We start from the raw sequence: 20,693 nt of genomic DNA, 5'->3' as shown, positions 1-20,693 counted from the left end.
GAAGCTCCAACGACGCAGCGGCTCGACCAGCTCCGACCTGTGGTCCAATCGCCGGCGCAGGGGAGCTGACATCCCCTCGATGCAGGAACTGATTGCCCCGATGCAGAGGGGCCAAACATCGCCGGCTACGGGAGTCAAGGTCGTCCCGTCAACAGAGGGCTCGAGGCCAAAGAAGGGAAGAGATTTTACTTTTTTTCGCCTTCTATCACAGTGAGGAATGTGGAGGGGTCACTGTGGTGGATGTTTATGTTAAAATGTATTTTGTGTATTCCGTTGCTTTTTATTTGTATGACTGACTTGACAAATGAAATTCCTCGATAGTTGCAAAACATACTTGGTTGATAACGTATTATTATGATTGTGATTGCCATTGGCAGTCAGTCCAAGAGTTATAGAATCATAGTCATGATGAGCCAGAAATTAGCTGTTAAAGACAAATCTCAAACTAGTTTTATTGGCAGTGAATTTATTCTAGTCGTGTTCTTTTGTCAGCCACGATCACCTCATTCTCCCTTTAGGATCTTTCTTCCTCTTTGGGATGAAAAGATCCTGCATCTTCCGACTTACTCCCTGAAACTCCTGCCATTGCAGCTCCATTGTCATTCCTTCTCTAGTCCCTTTCCAATCCATGTTAGCCAGCTCCTCTCTCAAGCCTCTGTAGTTACCTTTACTTAACAGTAATACCAACACGTATGATTTCAGCTTCTCCCATTCAAACTGCAGTTTTAAATTGATCATATTATGGTCATTACCTCCTCGGGGTTCCTTTACCTTAAGCTCCCGAATCAAATCCCGTTCATTACACAACACCAAATAACAAATTGCCTTTCTCTAGTAGGCTTGACTACAAGCTGCTCTGAGAAGCCATCTCATAGAAACATTGAAACATAGAAAATAGGTGCAGGAGTAGGCCATTCGGCCCTTCGAGCCAGCACTGCCATTCAATATGATCATGGCTGATCATCTAAAATCAGTACCCTGGTCCTGCTTTTTCCCCATATCCCTTGATTCCTTTAGCCCTAAGAGCTAAATCTAACTCTCTCTTGAAAACATCCAGTGAATTGGCCTCAATTGCCTTCTGTGGCAAACAATTCCACAGATTCACAACTCTCTGGGTGAAAAGGGTTTTCCTCATCTCAGTCCTAAATGGCCTACCCCTTATTCTTAAACTGTGACCCCTGGTTCTGTACTCCCTTACATTGGGAACATTTTTCCTGCATCTTGCCTGTCCTTTAAGAACTGTATATGTTTCTATAAGATCTCTTTTGCTTTTCACTCATTTAAACACTCTCTCCATTTACAGTGGATGATAATCTGCCTATTGATTTTTGTTGCTGAAGCTCCAGGTAAACTCCCTATATTAAACTTAATTTGTTAATCCTTTGTCCACTCATAGAGATTTGCAAGATCTTTCTCACAACGTGTCCTTCCACCTATAGTATATCATCGACAAATCTGGAAATCTTTCATACTGTTCTTTCCTGCAGGTCATTAATGTTATTAATGTAATTATTGTGTACCAAGAACTGATCCCTGTGGTACTCCAAAATTTACCTCCTTCCAATCTGAAAATAAAACATTTATTCAAAATTTCTGAGTGAATTTTCAATCCATGCCAACATACTTCCTCCAAAACCATGGAGTTTTAAATTATGCATCAACCTCTCATGTGGCCCCTTTGTCAGATGTCTTTTGGAAAACTAAATATATCACATGTATCGATTCCTCTTTATCAACTCCCTGCCACATTCTCAGAGAATTTGAACTTTTTTAAAAAACATGCTTAATCTTTCATTAAACCACAATGACTATGTTTAATTACACTCAACTCATCCAAGTAAATTCCTTTTTGATTACTGATTCTAGCATCTTGCCAACAATAATAAACATTAGTCAAGAATAAACTAATTGATCTAAAGACAAACTGCTGGAGTAACTCAGAGGGATAGGCAGCCTCTGGGAGGGAATTGATAGGTGACATTTTGGGTCAGGGCACTTCTTCAGGCTTGTCCAAGTTCCTTGTGTCTCCAAACTAATTGACCTGTAGTACTTGCTCTCTGTCATTCTCCTGTTTTGAACAAAGAAGTCACATTGGCTGTTTTCCAATCTCCTGGTACCCTCCATGAGTATCTTGAACCGCAGGCAGTGAGACTGGGCCCGCACCTGTCCTCCACTATCACCCTGAGCACCGGCACACCACAGGGCTGTGTACTAAACCCCATGCTCTACTCCCTCTTCACTCACGACTGTGTTCCTGCATTCGACACCAACACCATCGTGAAGTTTGCAGACGACACAACAGTGATTGGGCTGATCACCAATGGTGATGAAACAAAATACAGAGCAGAGGTGCAGAACCTGGCGGACTGGTGCACACGTAACAACTTGTCATTAAACACCTCCAAGACCAAGGAGCTGATTATGCACTTCAGGGAGGTCCCATAATGGAGAATACACCCCAATCTCCATCTACGGGGAAAGTGTGGAGAGAGTGTCCAGCTTTAGGTTTCTGGGCACTCACATTTCTGAGGACCTCACATGGTCCACCAACACCGCTGCGCTGGTCAAGAAGGCACAGCAACGACTGTTCTTCCTGAGGACATTAAAAAAGACTGGTCTGCCCCAACAGCTGCTGACAACGTTCTACCGCTGCATCACAGAGAGCATATTAACGTATGGCATCACTGTGTGGTATCTCAGCTGCACGGAGGCGGAGAGGAGAGCTCTTCAGCACATCGTCCACAGAGCGCAGAAGATTATTGAGACACAGCTACCAGCCTTGGAGGGCATCTACCACACGCGGTGCCTCAGGAAGGCCGTTAGCATCCATAAAGACTCCTCACACCCCTGTAATGGACTGTTCGAACTACTTCCCTCCAGCAGATGTTACAAGGCCTTCTACGCCCGAACCTCCAGACTCAGAATCAGCTTTATTCCCAGAGCTATAGCGGCTCTGAACCGGCCCTGCTGAGTGCCCCCCACCCCCCCTGGACTGTCTCCCTCGGATGGTCACGTCACACAGCTATTTATTTATTTTACTCTTCTTTTACATCGGTTGGAAGCTGCATACTAAATCTCGTTGCACTGATGTGCAATGACAATAAAATATATTATTATTATTATTATTATTATTGAATTCAGATATTTTTCAACCAATGGGTTAGATGTGAGAACCTGGGGAGATTTGACGGGGTGGATGGGAAAGGATTTTCCTTCATTGGGAGAATTTGGAATGGATTACAACTAAGAAGTCATCACTTACTTCAGAGATGAGTAAATGTTTTTCTCTCAGCTGCTCATGAGGCTTTAGAACTATCTTTATAACTCCTCAAGGGCAATGGAAGAGGATTTAAATGAAATATTTGACATCTTTACAAAATTAATTAAAATAAAACTGGTACCAAAACCAGAATGGATTATTTTTGGAATATCGGAAGGTAACCCTGAACTAAACGTGTTTCAGAAGAATGTACTCAATTACGGGCTAATAATGGGAAAAAAGCTCATACTTAAATTCTGGAAAAATGCGCCTACACCAACAATAAAAATGTGGATATCAAATATGTTTGAAACACTACATCTGGAAGAGATGAGATTCCTCTTAGCAGGCAAAGCAGACCACTTCCAAAAGACGTGGTCTACGTTTTTGGAATTATTACAAGCGTAAGGTGCAATAGTAATTTAAAAAATAAATAAATAAATAATAGGTACCAGGATCTGGCAACGGGGGGTAAAAAAAACAAACAACAAAAACAGACTTGGTTGGTAGTCCCCTTTCTGCGGAGTTTAATGTTATAATAGAGCGATTGTTTCTCCTTTCTTTTTCCTTCTTTTCTAGGGTCTACTTTCTTTCTTTACTTCCTTCTCTAACTTATTTTCTAAGGGGCTTTCTTTTCTCAACACTCTCCTGCACCTTCACGACTCTTGCGCACTTTCTTTACTTCCTTCTATCTTTTTCTTAAAGCTCAAAAAATGAAGCGGTACAAAAAATGTATTAAGACATATGTGTTGTGTAGTATTGTAACTTACCGTACTTCTAATAAAAATAAATAAATAAATAAATAAAATAAAATAAATCTCGTTGCACTGATGTGCAATGACAATAAAATATATTATTATTATTATTATTATTATTATTATTATTATTATTATTATTGAATTCAGATATTTTTCAACCAATGGGTTAGATGTGAGAACCTGGGGAGATTTGACGGGGTGGATGGGAAAGGATTTCCCTTCATTGGGAGAATTTGGAACGGATTACAAATATGAAGTCATCACTTACTTCCGAGATGAGTAAATGTTTTTCTCTCAGCTGCTCATGAGGCTTTAGAACTATCTTTATAACTCCTCAGGACAATGGAAGAAGATTTTTTGAGTATTTTCAAAGGCAAAAGTAAGAAGACATTTGATAACTAAGAGGTAAAAAGTTAAGTTTCGGGTCTCGGCCTGAAATGTCACTAATTCCTTCTTTCCAGAGATGCTGCCTGAGTTACTCCAGCATTTTGTGTCTATCTTCGATTTAAACCAGCATCTGCAGTTCTTTCCTACACAGGTGAAAAGTTACTACATTAAACGGGTAAATTAAGCTAAGGGTACAATCAGATCAGCCATGATCTTATTGATCGGTACCGTAGATTTGAGGAACTGAACCCTACTCTGCTCCAAATTTGTGTGTTCCTGTGTTTGGATATCTAGGATTTAGGAGTAAAAATCAAATCAAATTTAAGGGCCATTTCTGGTTAACTTACTTAGTTACTGCCTATTATGCCTCCTGGCATGTAGGGCAGCAACAAAGGTCCTTCACTCCTGTCTGTTCTGGGCCAGCTTCTGGACACTACCCCAGGTCAGGTCCATTGTTTTCATTTCCTCCTCTACAGTTCAACGCCAGGTGGTTTTGAGTCTCCCTCTTTTCCTTTTCCTTTCTGGTGCCCAGTGCGGGGCTATTCTTGGGATGCTGTCTGGTTCTCTTCTCAGTATATTTCTGGTTAACTGGGTTAGGTTTATTATTGTCACATGTTTTAAAATGTTATTTTTGTTTCTGCAACAGGTTTTACTTTGGTTTCTTTGATCATCCCAATTGTACTTGGAATTTTTATTGCAAAGAAGTGGCCAAAACAATCAAAAATTCTTCTCAAAGTAAGTTTTTATTTTCCTTCTATTTGTTAACCCAGAATAATTAAGCAATCAATATTAATTGATGTAAAAATATATTTGTTTTATCAATTCTTGCACCAGTACACAGGGCACAGTTTAGAGTTCAACCCTGGTCTTGGGTGCTGTATGTGAAATTTGCATATTCTCCCTGTGACCACTTGGGTTTTCCCTGGGTGCTCCCGTTTCCTCCCACACCCCAAAGGGATGCAGGATTGTAGGTTAATTATCCCCTAATCTGTAGGGAGTGGATGGGAAAGCAGGATAGCATAGAATTAGGGTGGATGGGTGATCGATGGACTTGGCAGGCTGAACATGCTGTATCTCCAAACTAAACTAACAAATGATATGTACAAAAGTTTACCCATTCTCTTAATTTACTATATCCTTGTAAATTAATGATTCGGTGTCTGCTTTTTACAATATACTTACCTTTCTATCATTAACCGACCTTGTTTAAGTTTAGACTTGAACTTTAGAGATACAGTGAGGAAACAGGCCCTTCGGCCCCCCATGTCCATGCCGACCAGTGATCACCCAGTACACCCTGACTATCGTACACACAGAGGGCAGGAATAATGGTCATTTACTCAAATTGGTAAAGCCCACTTGTTTAACTGTAGAGCACAGAAATAACCCTTTGGCCCACAATATCATGCCATCATTTTGGCCATATACACTAACCTGATTTGCCTCTATTAGGACGACATCCTTCCAACCTTGCCTATTAGAGGGCTTGTCTAAGTGCCTGTAAATGTCTAGCAACTTATTTGACTCTATCCTCTCCTTGCAACATCTGAGATATCAACTGCTCGCTACTTAAAAAAATAATTCTCCTCAAGTTCACATTGAAACTCCTTCCTCTCAACTTAAAAGAACAAATATTAAGGATTTAATAGGATTTTCTTTAGTCAGTGGGTGGTGAATCTGTGGAATTCTTTGCCACAGAAGGCTGTGGAGGCCAAGTCAATGGATATTTTTAAGGCAGAGGTAGATCGATTCTTGAATAGTATGGGTGTCAGGAGTTATGGGGAAAAGGCGGGAGAATGGGGTTAGGAGGGAGAGATAGATCAGCCATGATTGAATGGCGGAGTAGACATGATGGGTCGAATGGCCTAATTCTTCTCCTATCACTTATGACCTTATGACCCCCTTGTTTTTGTTACCAATACCACGGGACAAAGCTTCTTATCATCTATCCGTTAAATGCCTTATCTATATTACTAAAAGTCTGATCTTGACCACTTCCTGTTGTTCTGTATATTGATTTTAGAAAAACACTGCCACTTATGGCTGTGATTTTTGGCCATCTTACTCGGAGTCCCCCTCCCCTGCGCAGGTCAAGAGGATATTTCCCATCGATGAAAAATAAAAGAGTTATTAGTGTTTAAAAAATGTTGAGATTCTCCCTCCTGAAGGCCACGCCCCTTCCGAGGGACTATAAAACCCGGAAGTCGTGAGTGCCTCAGTCAGTCTCTGCAAAATGGGAGAAGCGAGGGGGTCACATCTCTCAGTCTGAGCTGTGAATAACACTGAACACATGTCTACTAAACTGTGAGTGTGGTTTTACTGACCTTGAGTGCCCTTAATGTGGTTTGAAAATGAAAATGTGGTTGGTTTGAAATAAAGCACGGCAAATGGTTGGTGGTGGTTGGTTTGAAATAAAGCACAGCAAATAGTTGGTGGTGGTTGGTTTGAAATCAAGCACAGCAAATAGTTGGTGGTGTAAACTTGTCTTGCACCCTGCTTGAAGTGGTATGAAACTGCACTTGAATTTGGTGGCCTTGCACCCTGCTTGAAATGGCATGAAACTGCACTTGCTTTTGGTGGCCTTGCATCCTGCTTGAAGTGGCATGAAACTGCACCTGAATTTGGTGGCCTTGCACCCTGCTTGAAATGGAATTTCAAGGAATAGCCGTGAGTCAACTGCCAGCCCACCAGCTGTGAGTGAGCGGCCAGCACATCAAGCTTGAGTGACTGAGCTGCTACCCCAAGAATCCATTTGACCCACAATGTCCATACTAGTCCTCTGGAAACCAGTCCCTTCAGCCCACATAATTCATATTAGCGCTCCAGAAAGCCCCCCCCCCCTCCCCCCCACTGGCCACCAATATTGGAAATCGTGGAGAGGTGGAATATTGCGTTGAGGGACCAGCCCTCCCGTGTGAACTTGGGACCCAACTGGTGCCTCTTAGTCTAGTATCTAACTGTAATTATACAGGGCCCTGGTGAGGATACACCTCAAATATTGTCAAGTCACTTTCTCAAGGAAGGATACACTTACAATACAGTTAGTCTGACAACAGTTTACCAGGTTGATACCCGAGAGAGGGAGTGATTAAGCAGACTGGGCCTATACTCTCAATTTCAGGAGAAGAAGCAGTTATCCCAAGGAATTGTGCAATTTCCTGTCATGAGTTAACAGGGAAGATGCAGAAAATCTATTTTCCTTGCTTGTGTCACAGGTCATAATTTCCAAAAATAAGGGCCTTGACCGTTCAGATGGATATGAGATGTTCCTCCACCAACAAATACGTGATTCTTCAAAAGACAATTGTCCAAATGGTGGTGCAGCGGTAGAGTTGCTGCCTTACAGCTAATGCAGCGCCGGAGACCTAGGCTTGAACCCGACTACGGTTGCTGTCTGTATGATGTTTGTACGTTCTGCTCATGACCTGCGTGGGTTTTCTCCGAGACCTTCGGTTTCCTCCCACACTCCAAAGACGTACAAGTTTGTAGGTTAATTGGCTTGGTAAATGTAAAAATTGTCCCATGTGTGTGTAGGACAGTGTTAATATGCGGGATACGTTGGTCGGCGTGCCGAATAGCCCACTTCCGTGCTGTATCTTTAAACTAAACAATCTTAGCATTGGGTTTGGAGGGTTTATCTGCCTTAGGTCGCATTAGTTACCCAACATTTATCCTCTTGTGTTAATGATTATTTAAAATTCCTTAGTTCTGCAGTATCCAGTGCCATTTTTGGTTTATTATTATCACGTGTAAGGATACAATGTAAAACTTTTTTGTTGGCGTGCTATCCAGTCAAATCAGATAACAATATATATGAATGCAATCAAGCGAAACACAAGTATAAAAGTTGAGTGAGGAGATCGATACAGAGTGCAGGATATAGTTCTCAGCACTGCAGCATAACAGTTCCACAGAAAAGTCTGATTTTTGGTGATTCTTACATTGAAACATATGTAAAACAGTTGTTCAAAGTGTCTGCCATTTCCTAATCTTAATTCCCTGACAAAGTCAGCATGGATTTACAAAAGGTAAATCATGTCTGATGAATCTTATAGAATTTTTCGAGGATGTAACTAGTAGCGTGGATAGGGGAGAACCAGTGGATGTGGTGTATCTGGACTTCCAGAAGGCTTTCGACAAGGTCCCACATAAGAGATTAGTATACAAACTTAAAGCACACGGCATTGGGGGTTCAGTATTGATGTGGATAGAGAACTGGCTGGCAAACAGGAGCAAAGTGTAGGAGTAAACGGGTCCTTTTCACAATGGCAGGCAGTGACTAGTGGGGTACCGCAAGGCTCAGTGCTGGGACCCCAGCTATTTACAATATATATTAATTATCTGGATGAGGGAATTGAAGGCAATATCTCCAAGCTTGCGGATGACACTAAGCTGGGGGCCAGTGTTAGCTGTGAGGAGGATGCTAGGAAACTGCAAGGTGACTTGGATAGGCTGGGTGAGTGGGCAAATGTTTGGCAGATGCAGTATAATGTGGATAAATGTGAGGTTATCCATTTTGGTGGCAAAAACAGGAAAGCAGACTATTATCTAAATGGTGGCCGACTAGGAAAAGGGGAGATGCAGCGAGACGTGGGTGTCATGGTACACCAGTCATTGAAAGTAGGCATGCAGGTGCAGCAGGCAGTGAAGAAAGCGAATGGTATGTTAGCTTTCATAGCAAAAGGATTTGAGTATAGGAGCAGGGAGGTTCTACTGCAGTTGTACAGGGTCTTGGTGAGACCACACCTGGAATATTGCGTACAGTTTTGGTCTCCAAATCTGAGGAAGGACATTATTGCCATAGAGGGAGTGCAGAGAAGGTTCACCAGACTGATTCCTGGGATGTCAGGACTGTCTTATGAAGAAAGACTGGATAGACTTGGTTTATACTCTCTAGAATTTAGGAGATTGAGAGGGGATCTTATAGAAACTTACAAAATTCTTAAGGGGTTGGACAGGCTAGATGCAGGAAGATTGCTCCCGATGTTGGGGAAGTCCAGGACAAGGGGTCACAGCTTAAGGATAAGGGGGAAATCCTTTAAAACCGAGATGAGAAGAACTTTTTTCACACAGAGAGTGGTGAATCTCTGGAACTCTCTGCCACAGAGGGTAGTCGAGGCCAGTTCATTGGCTATATTTAAGCGGGAGTTAGATGTGGCCCTTGTGGCTAACGGGATCAGAGGATATGGAGAGAAGGCAGGTACGGGATACTGAGTTGGATGATCAGCCATGATCATATTGAATGGCGGTGCAGGCTCGAAGGGCCGAATGGCCTACTCCTGCACCTAATTCCTATGTTTCTATGTTTCTTAAATCACCATCTGATCCTCTAAATGGCCAATGTTTGGTAAAACTTTGACAACCTGTTTGACATAATGTTTTTCAGTCATTTGGCCATAGCCTCATTTCTCCAACATTCTGATTACAAACAGAAAATAATTTGGCCACTTTATCATTTTCATTAAACTATTGCTTATCATTAGCTCAGTGACTAGGTTGAACACGTCCTCTTCAGAAAATGTTGGATGAAAAGCGAGGCTCAACAGCCCTCAGGGGTCTCTCACCCCTGATCTGAAACCATGCCCTGGAACCCATCGTGTTCCTCCCTCGCCACAAGTTCCAAGTTTGGAGCTAACATGTTTGCTGATTTATGAATTTTAAGAGGAAGCTGATGTTTTGCATTTTGAAGTGGGCAGTGAGGAGGACTGCCAATGTATACAGCGGGATATAAACTAACTATAAGAATCTGAGCAAATGTTCCACAATTGCGCAATTAATCTGAGTTCTGTTCCACATTCTATTGTCATATTCAAAAATATTCTTTTTTTTCTGCTCATTCTGTCTCCTTCCACACCATCCTTTCCTCCTGCATTCTGTGTTTCAACAAGCCTTACTGCAGTCACCCTTCGCCCCTTTTTGTTTCCTGGCTTCCCACACACAGTAAGCAACATGCCTCAAACTCCTTATCTACTTGCCATGACTGATCTTACACCTACACCCCCATACCTCCCCAAGCCCCACACCATCTGTGATATGACTGGAGACAGACAATGCCCATCTTAACCTACGTATGGCCCATATCCCTCTTAACCTTTCCTATCCATGGACTTGTCCAAATGTCTGTTAAATGTTATTTCGGCACAGAACGCCACAGGTGATCCTTCTTCCCTGTGGCTATCAAACTACATAACCCCTCCTACAGTTGTGAGGTAAATGAACTCACCTTACAAAACTTACACCTTACTCAAACTTAGAAAATTCTTAAGGGGTTGGACAGGCTAGATGCAGGAAGATTGTTCCCGATGTTGAGGAAGTCCAGAACAAGGGGTCACAGTTTAAGGATAAGGGGGAAATATTTTAGGACCGAGATGAGAAAAATATTTTTCACACAGAGAGTGGTGAATCTCTGGAATTTTCTGCCACAGAAGGTAATTGAGGCCGGTTCATTGGCTATATTTAAGAGGGAGTTAGATGTGGCCCTTGGGGCTAAAGGGATCAGGGGGTATGGAGAGAAGGCAGGTACAGGATACTGAGTTGGATGATCAGCCATTATCATATTGAATGGTGGTGCAGGCTCGAAGGGCCGAATGGCCTACTCCTGCACCCATTTTCTATGAGTCTATGTTTCTATGTTTCTACGTTTCTATGTTTCCCCCTCCTCCCCCCCCCCCCACCGAATCTTTGCACATCCCCAAATCCTTTCCACTTGTCACTTTAATTTCATGTTTCATGTACCTTGTTGTGTTTTATGACTGTTGGCAGACCAATTCCCCTCCTGGGATGAATAAAGTTCTATTGTATCGTATCGTCCTGTATCTGCCTCAATCATTTTGCTTGACAGTTTATCTTAAACTATGTCCCAACCTAAATAACAAATGGTTCTATTTCTACACAGGTAGGAACTAGTGTTGGTGCAGTCATATTTTTAATCTTAGCAGTGACGACCTCACTGCTGTACCGAGGGGCATGGAATGCTGGCTTATCGTTGCTTGCTATAGGAGTCATCAGCCCTTTTATTGGTTACACTACAGGCTTTGTTATCGCTGTCATTTTACGGCAATCGTGGAAGAGGTAAATTAACAAACAATTTCTGAACTTTTGAGCCATTTAATCCACATTCTCCTGAAGCTGGTTGAAAACAGATTGATAGACTAATAATTGACTTGGTAAAATATAAGACAGACACAAAAAGCCGGAGTAACTCAGTTTGTCAGGCAGCATCCCTGGAAAAAGGAATAGGTGACATTTCGGGTCGAGACCTACTATGTATCCCGTTTTTTGTGGATAGAATATAATTTTGAAAATTCCACTTTATTAGCTAGAAGCCAGTGTAATATCAATGCTGGATTGGATAGAGGATATGTGAAATTTATTAGTAGTTCCCCAAAACTATAGTATTGTCAGTCCTCCATGATGTTTGTGGTGGCCAGTGTACTTAGGTCTTCTTAATATGTTAGGGTGTGGATCACTCTGAATAGATATTTAAAAATGGGTAGTTTCAGAGAGAGTTGAGGATCATGCACTCAGTGCTTTGGCAGAAGGCATTTGCAAATATTTCACCCTTGTAGTTACCTGCTGGGATCCATCAACAAGATTGAGATATTTCTAGAGTAACTGTACTTCCACATCATTCTTAACTTGATTAAAAGCATCAGGGTATAAATAAACCTGCATCCTCACCATTCAACAAGATCACACTGTTCTGGACCAATTCTCATTCCTTCTTCTCCATAATCCAGAATGCCCTAATTTTTTTCAAAAAAATTATTTACTCCTTCAACCGTCTGGAATAGAGAATTCCAATGATTCAGTGAGAAGACGTTCCGACACACTTCACTTTCAAATGATCACCTTGAACTTGAAGAAGGGTGATCATTTGATCTTGAAGAAGGGTGACCCAGAATATACCTATCCATGTTTTCGAGAGACGCTGCCTGACCTGTTGAGTTACTTCAGCAATTTGTGTCCATTTTTTTGTAAACCAGCATAAGCCGTTCCTTGTTTCTGTCCTTTAACCTGTAGCTGTGCCCCTTGTTTTAGATTCTTCCACCAGTGGAAACAACGTGGTATCTAGCATGTCATTCAGAACCCTGTCTTCCCTAGGCTGGGCACCGTAATGGGCCTGTCCCACTTATGCAACTTTTTCGGCGACTGCCGGCACCCGTCATAGGTCGTTGCAGGTCGACCAGAACAAGGTACGACTCTTTGGGCGACTACTCACGACCATACAGGCTTCACCCCGCGACATGTCGCCGGGGTGTCGCCTGTATGGTCATGAGTAGTCTCCTCAGTCGCCCAAAGAGTCGTAGTGTCTTTCTGGTTGCCGCTGAATTTTCAACATGTTGAAAATTTTCACCGACCTGCAATGAGCTATGATGGGTGCCGGTAGTCGCTGAAAAAGTGGGACAGCCCCATAACATCACCCTGAATTAGCATGGACAATAGACAGAGGATTTTGTCGAACTTCCATGAGGGCTACAATGGGCAATTTAGAGAATCCCTGTGGAAATTTTTCATTCAGGCAGTTAATGGAGAAGCAGCTCCATGAAATAGCTTCACTAAATTGCATCCCTATTTTGAATTATGCGTTATGCAGCTCTTAGTCATTTACACTCTGCTTTGACCCAGGGTTAGTCATTTCATGGGGTGTACTATTTTCTGCTGCTGACAGCCCATTGCATTACCTGGGTGCCAAGTTTTGACGGACACTACGTCTGTTGTTGATAGTCTAGTGAAGTGCTATGGTGCCACACGAAGGCCCGCTCATTATATGGACAGAGTTTCACAATGTATCTTCGGTGGTTATCTGTCACTAGTACTGTGGTCAGCCACGTTAGTAATTGGTAGGTTAGTGATGATGACGTCATGTGGAGAAATTACTCACGTTGATTCCCTCGCTATCAGATAGATAGATACTAAACCCTTAATGATGTAGCCATCTTGACTGGTGGCAGAAAATGGACATTGAATGCTCCTGTGCAATGTCCATATGGTGGCCTTATTTCTCTTAGAGAGTCCTTTGGTAATATCAAACGTGGAGCAGTATTGATTAATTCATTAGTGTGGGGCAGGGCAGTATTGTAGGATGTGATCATGAGAAGAATTTCTCATGTTTGACTTGCAACCATAAAATAGTAAATATTTAACATTTCCAGTCCGATCCTTTGGGTCCTCATTAACGATAGACTCTCGATTAAGAGACCGGACATACCCTGAGATGATAGTGGGAATGGATAGGATGCTGCCTAATGGATGAGGAACAGAACTCTTCATGTTCAATGCAAGAGACAACTGCATGATCACCCTTCTGATTTTAAATGTTCCAACTTTCTAACAGAACCCTTGCCATTTCAGGATTACTCTAATTGGATGTGTGGCTTGTACTTTTGTCGTTTAAGTGAATAAATAAGTAAGTTACTTATTTATGTCACAAATCTGTTTTACATGGAATTTAACAGAGCGTATAATATGGTAATACAATATAGGAAAAATATGCAATTACTGTTCTCATTTGATTGCTTTGTTTTCTTTTTCAGGTGTCGAACTATAGGTTTTGAAACTGGGGCACAGAGTGGACAAATTTGTACAACCATCCTAATGCTATCCTTCAAGTCAGAAAATCTAAAGTTAATGTTTGCATACCCTGTCATTTATATTTTGTTTCAAATAATTCAAGGACTAATACTTGTTACAGGTAGGTGTGATTATTGTGAGATGAAAGATGTGACTGAAGTAGGCAGGCTGCTGCTGACAGGATTCAAATCTCAGGCAGAGTGGGAATGGAGAAGAGGATAAGGGTTAGAAAAATGGATGGGAAAAATACGCAGAGCAGTGGCGCATTAGTAGAGCTGCTGCCTTACAGTGCCAGAGTCCCGGGTTTGATCCTGACTGCAGTGCTATCTGTGCAGAGTTTGTACGTCCTTCCTGTGACCACCACGTGGATTTTCTTTGGGTGCTCCGGTTTCCTCCCATGTTCCAAGACATGCAGGTTTGCAGATTAATTGGCTTCTGTAAATTGCATCTGGTGTGTAGGACATAGAACTAGTGTACGGGTGATCGATGGTCGGCATGAACTCAATGGGCAAAATGGTATGTTTCCGCACTGTACCTCTAAACTAAACTGAATTAAATGATTACAGGATACAAATGTAGTACAGAGTTAATATGCTCTCCCTGTGACTGCGTGGGTTTTCTCAGTTGCTCTGCTTCCCTCCAAACATGTATGGGTTTGTAGGTTAATTGGCATCGATAACATTATAAATTGTCCCTAGTGTGCAGGATAGTGCTAGCTTACGGGGTGATTACTGATTGGAGCCGACTTGGTGGTCCTAAGGGCCTGTTTCCGCACTGTTTCTCTAGAGTCTAAAAGGTGAGAACATAAATGAGTGGGATATATAAAAGGAACCATGCGTTGCATTCCACAGATCAGTTAACAAAAACTATATAAGATTAAACACTTTTGAGACAGATAAATATTTTGCATATAAGAAACAAAAGCTTGAGTATATCATTTGTCCCATCTTGACTGCACTGCCATCTGGGAAGAGGTGAAGAAGCATCAGCTACAGAACCAGCAGGATGCTACACAGCTTCTTCCCACAGGCAATAAAAATGGTTAACGGATTGTGTCCCCTCCCCATACATCATACACCAACACATCTAAACTCGCCCGTACTTTGACAGCTAGGCACCTGTCAAAGCAAAGCCACTGTTCGGTCTGAATGTCTGTTTTTAGTTCAATTTTTAGGCCTATTTTAGATATGTTAATTTTAATTTTAAAGCTGTATGTATTTATTCTGTTTTTATTAACTACACTAACGGGAACTGATTGAGAAACAATTTTTTGTTTCTTCTGTGTATGTAAGTACTCAGTGAAAATGACATTAAAGTAAATACTGAATACTGAAATCAATAAGATCAGGATTAATATTTTACCTCAGCAACACTTTCCTGTACAAACCTCATATGCCTTAATTCCCCTTATATATAAAGACCCAACAATCTCTTTAAAATATACTTTTAAACTGTACCTCCATAACTCCTTTAGGTGGATAATTCTTCCCACCTCAATTTTGAATAACCAAGCTCTTACCTTGAGTGAACAAGGACCTCAGCTTTGCTTATTGGCAGTACAGAATGACAGTATAAAAAACATAGTTACATATTATTAATATTTATACATACATATCTAGCTTCACTGGCCAGAATATTATGAATAGAATCTAGAAAATCTTTTGAATGAAATAGCATCAAGAAAAGGGTATCAAAAATTCAGTGATAAAAGTTTGTGTTTAGTTCGCTGTGGGTTCCTGCCCTCCTTGTGCCATTTGTTACACATTTTTCTTAATAGTCAATCTTTGTTATGCTAATTAGTATTGTGCGATTTTTAGTTTGTAAAATATAGTCTTTATTTTTGTTTCTCATCAGTCTACCAGCTATACAAAAGGTTCAGGAAACCCTCTGAACAATCAGTGGATTCATCTCCAAAGAGCCAGAAAAAATTGTTTGGCCAAAGCAGGAAGAAAAAAGCAGCAGCTGACGAGAACAGCTACAAAATGACTCCATCGAATTAAGAAGCAGAATTAATTACATTAGAGAATGCAAAGGACTTGCTCAAAATCCACCAGGGGGCGCCGAACAATGGCAGCCTCGCCAACAGTCTGTCTGTTTTTTCGTCTTTTTTTTGTTAATTTTAGTGTGTTTTAAAAGTTTGTGTTATTGTTCTCTGATTTGTGTTATTGTTCTCTGATTTGTTTTATGTGGGGGATGGGGAGGGGTTCAGAGGAAACTTTTTTTTCAGTCTCTTACCTTGCCGGAGATGTGATTGTTTACCGGATCATATCTCCAGTCACTCTGTTGCCTTGCTCGGGACTGACTTTGAGCCCCACCACGGGATCATGGACTTACCGTCAGAGCCGATCCCTTGCCTGGGATCGATGCTCCAACCGCGCGCGGTCTGCGGCTTTCAACATCGCAGAGCTCGCAGTCTCGGGTACAGACCAAGTCGGGACGCTCCAGTCGCAGAAGGTTCAACCAGCCCCGACCCGGGGTCAGATTGCCCGGCGCGGGGGAGCTGAGATTCTCCCCTGATGCAGGAGCTTGATCGCCCCCAAACGCGGAGGGCCCAAACGCCGCCTGCTACAGGAGTCAAGATCATCCCGTCAACGGAAGGCTCAAGGCCCCCTCGAGGACACCAAAGAAGAGATTGAACTTTTCTTCGCCTTCCATCACAGTGAGGAATGTGGAGGAATCGCTGTGATGGTTGTTTATGTTAAAATGTATTTTGTGTGATTTGTTGCTTTTCAATGGTATGACTGTCTGGCAAATCAAATTCCTCGTATGTTGCAAAACATTGTGAAAAATGTACATCTTCCAGATACGCTGGGACGCATCCTCATTGATGTGACCTGGGGTCATCGGGTGTTCGGGTCTCACAACATCAGCCACCCTCGCCCAGGCGACCCAGCCGGGGTTGATCTGGCCCCAACTTGTGTCCCAGCAGCAACCGCCCATGGATCAGCCATCTTAATAACTACTCTGCAGGGGTTGGGAGACTCCAGTGCGTGGGGGGACTGGGCTCTGTGGGGTGAGTCCTGGCCGGGCTCCTCCTGCATCTCACCAGGTTCAAGGCCTGTGCGCTGCATCTCTTTCTCCTTCTCCGAGCATTTCATTCTCGCCTGATGGATTTTTAGGCCATGGTGGTTCATTAGGCCTTTCTGTGGCTTTATTGGGTATCTTTCTCACGAAAGACACAGACTGGGCTAACCCAGCCTGTCCCGGGAGCCTTGCCTTTACTTGGCTAATAAAGTATGATTATGATTATGGTTATGAAAATCAATGAGATTTATTCTTCTAATTCTTAATATTGTCCTATTGCCATCATTATTTCTGATACAATATGATACGATACAATAGAACTTTATTTACCCCAGGAGGGAAATTGATCTGCCAACAGTCATAAAAACCACAAAATACATGAAACATGAAATTAAAGTGACCAGTGGAAAGGATTGGGAATGTGCAAAGATTGGGGAGGGGTGGTGGAGGGTGGGGTGGAGAGGGGGGGGCGGTGGGGGGGGGGGGGGGGGGGGGGGCGGTGGGGGGAGTCAGTCTCAGTCTAGCCCACAACAGAAGGGGAAGAGTTGTACAGTTTGATAGCCATGGGGAAGAAGGATCTTCTGTGGCGTTCTGTCCTGCATCTTGGTGGAACCAGTCTGTTGCTGAAGGTACTCCCCAGGTTGACCAGTGTGTCATGGAGGGGGTGAGCTGTATTGTCCAGGTTGCTCCACAGTTTGAGGAGCATCCTCCCCTCCAAGACCACCTCCCATGAATCCAACTCCGCCCCCAGGACGGAGCCAGCCTTCTTGATGAGTTTGTTGATCCTGTTGGCGTACGTGGCCATCGCCCTGTTGCCCCAGCACATGGCAGCGAAGAAGATGGCATTGGCTACCAGCGATTGGTTGAACATCTGCAGCTTCTTACTGCAGATGTTGAAGGAGCGGAGCCTTCTCAAATAGTACAGCCGGCTCTGTCCCTTCTTGTGCAGGGCCTCAGCTCCTGGACCAGTCCAGTTTACTGTCCAGGTACACTCCCAGGAACTTGTACTCCATGATAAACTGCACATCCACACCATTGATGGTGTTAGGGGACAGGGGTGTTCCTCTCCTTCTAAAGTCCACCACTAACTCCTTAGTCTTGTTGGTGTTGAGCTGCAGGTGATTCAGCCCACACCACTCAACAAAGTCGTTGACTACACCTCTGTATTCAGCTTCCCTCCCCTCACTGATGCAGCCCACAATTGCAGAGTCATCTGAAAGCTTCTGCAGGTTGCAGGAGTCCGAGTTATATCTGAAGTCCGAGGTGTAGATGGTGAACAGGATGGGAGAGAGGACCATTCCCTGTGGGGCCCCTGTGTTGCTCATTACCATGTCTGAGACACAGTTCTGTAGCCTGACATACTGTGGTCGTCCAGTCAGGTGGTTGATGATCCAGGACACCAATGGAGCATCCACCTGCATCTTTGCCAGTTGGCTCCCTAGTAATGCAGGCTGGATGGAGTTATGTCAAAAAAAACATGACTCTCACAATGCTTCCCGGCTTATCCAGGTGAGCATAGGAACAATGGAGCAGGTGGATGATGGTGTCCTCAACCCCCATCTTTGTTTCGTAAGCAAACTGCAGGGGGTCCAGGTAGGGTTTAACCAGGGGTCGCAGGTGAGTGAGCACCAGCCTCTCCAGGGACTTCATGATGTGTGAAGTCAGTGCCACCGGTCTGTAGTCATTGGAGGAGCTGGGATGTGTCCTCATTGGTACAGTAACCAGGCAGGATGTTTTCCACATCACAGGAACCCGCTCCAGGCTCAGGTTGAAGATATGCTGGAGTACACCGCACAACTGGCTGGCACACACACGCCTTGAGTACCCTAGGGCTGACACCATCAGGACCCAAGGCTTTGCCTGGGCGAAGTCTGCTCAGCTCTTTCCTCACCTGCTCAGGGAGACCATCAGGGTGCAGGGGGGAGGGTGAGCAGAGGCCCCACCATCAAATCTATTAAAAAGCAGGTTTAGCTCGTTGGCCCAGTATTCCGTATTTCCCTTTAATGTTTTTCAATAGGTTCTCTTGATCTTCACAGTAAATTACAATGGATTATTATTTTTAAGTGTTTTAACTTTTAGCTACTTAATTTCAAATGTACCAGAGTCTTCATTGGGATAATGTTAAATAGTGACTTCTTTATTAATATAAATGACATTAAAATTAAATATTTGTCCAAAGGCTTTACCTGGAGTAATTTTGAGGCTTTCATTACCAAAATATTGGTGGGAATAGCCTGTCAAATAATATACAGGTAACAGTGAAATTGAATGCACTGGGAAATTTTAAATTAAAATATCATCTGTTATGCTAAAATTGCAGAGTGCGTTTCTGTGTTAGGTGTTGGCAATGAGAAACATACCATCTTTCAATTATGGAACTTGCACTAGGCTGTATTGCTATTGGATTAAGTTTTTAATATGTAATGTAATTACCGTTACTGTACAAACACAAGACTTCCCTTTGGTTTCCACTTTTCAAAAACTTTCATAGCTCCATAAAGAACTTGAAATTCAATGAAGAGAAGTCTGCTCCTACTGATTGCATTTCCTGGGCCTTGGCCTCTTTCTTTGACTTACTTTCCTCATCCCTGAATCCGAACCAACTGTTGACCTACATTTCTTGGGCATTGGTCCCGGACCACATATAAATGCCATTTCTTGGATCTCACTCTCCACTTTATTTTTAAAATGTCATGGGCTGGACTCGAGGCAACTGAACCATTCTATCAACAACTAGAGAGCAGTCCTGAACTACTATCTATCTCATTGGGGACCCTCGGACTATCTTTGATCGGACTTTGCTGGTTTTATCTTGCATTAAACATTATTCAAATGATTCCCTTTATTATGTATCTGATTACTGTGGATGTACCATGTATTGTCTTTCCTCTGACTGGTTAGCACGCAACAAAAGCTTTTCACCGTACCTCGGTACACGTGACAATAAACTAGACTCAACCTAAACTGAATCAAGCTCTCCATGAACTGAGTTTCCTGGGTCATGGTCTCCTCTGCTGACTGATATTTCTGAGCCCTGGAGGAAGATGGACAACGGTTGATTATATTCTTTGGGCTTCATTTAGAATGTTAACTATTCTTTTCCAGACCTCTCACTCTTCTGTATTTCCCTGCTTGCCTTTTTTCATTCCCTTCTTTTCATTTGCAAACATTGTCAATATCTATAAAGTCACAGAGTGATACAGTGTGGAACTCGCCCACACTGGCCAACAATGTCCCAGGTACACTAATCCCAATTGCCTGTGTTTGGTCCATATTCCTCCAAACTTGTCCTATCCATGTACCTGTCTAACTGTTTCTTAAACGATGGGATAGACCCAGCCTAAACTTCCTCCTCTGGCAGCTTGTTCCATACACCCACCATCCTTTGTGTGAAAAAGTTACCCCTCGGATTCCTATTAAATCTTATAAGATCTCTTATAAAATCTTATAACCCTCTATAAGATCACCCCTTATCCTCCTGTGCTCCATGGAATTGAGACCCAGCTTACTCAACCTCTCCCTATAGATCACACCCTCTAGTCCTGGCAACATCCGTGCTGTAATTGTTATATGGTTATATGGTAAATCTTTTCTGAACCCTTTCAAGCTTGACAATATCTTTCCTATAACATGTTGCCCAGAACTGAACACAATATTCTAAATGCGCTCACCAACGTCTTATACCTAAAGTT

General features: G+C 42.7%; 1 protein-coding gene across 1 annotated transcript in view; it reads left to right on the top strand.

The window, feature by feature from the left end:
* Window positions 1–16,038, top strand: part of slc10a6 (solute carrier family 10 member 6) — a 39,253-nt gene extending 23,215 nt beyond the window's left edge. The window contains exons 3-6 of the mRNA XM_033024374.1: window positions 5,051–5,139; window positions 11,300–11,475; window positions 13,941–14,098; window positions 15,832–16,038. Of these exons, the coding sequence (XP_032880265.1) occupies window positions 5,051–5,139; window positions 11,300–11,475; window positions 13,941–14,098; window positions 15,832–15,977 (569 nt within the window). The 3' untranslated portion in view covers window positions 15,978–16,038. The remainder of the gene's footprint in view (window positions 1–5,050; window positions 5,140–11,299; window positions 11,476–13,940; window positions 14,099–15,831) is intronic.
* The last annotated feature ends 4,655 nt before the right edge of the window (window positions 16,039–20,693 follow it).

Source organism: Amblyraja radiata, chromosome 1 (assembly GCF_010909765.2).
Source record: "Amblyraja radiata isolate CabotCenter1 chromosome 1, sAmbRad1.1.pri, whole genome shotgun sequence".
Taxonomy (NCBI): Eukaryota; Metazoa; Chordata; class Chondrichthyes; order Rajiformes; family Rajidae; genus Amblyraja; species Amblyraja radiata.
This window is presented reverse-complemented; position numbering and strand designations above follow the sequence as displayed.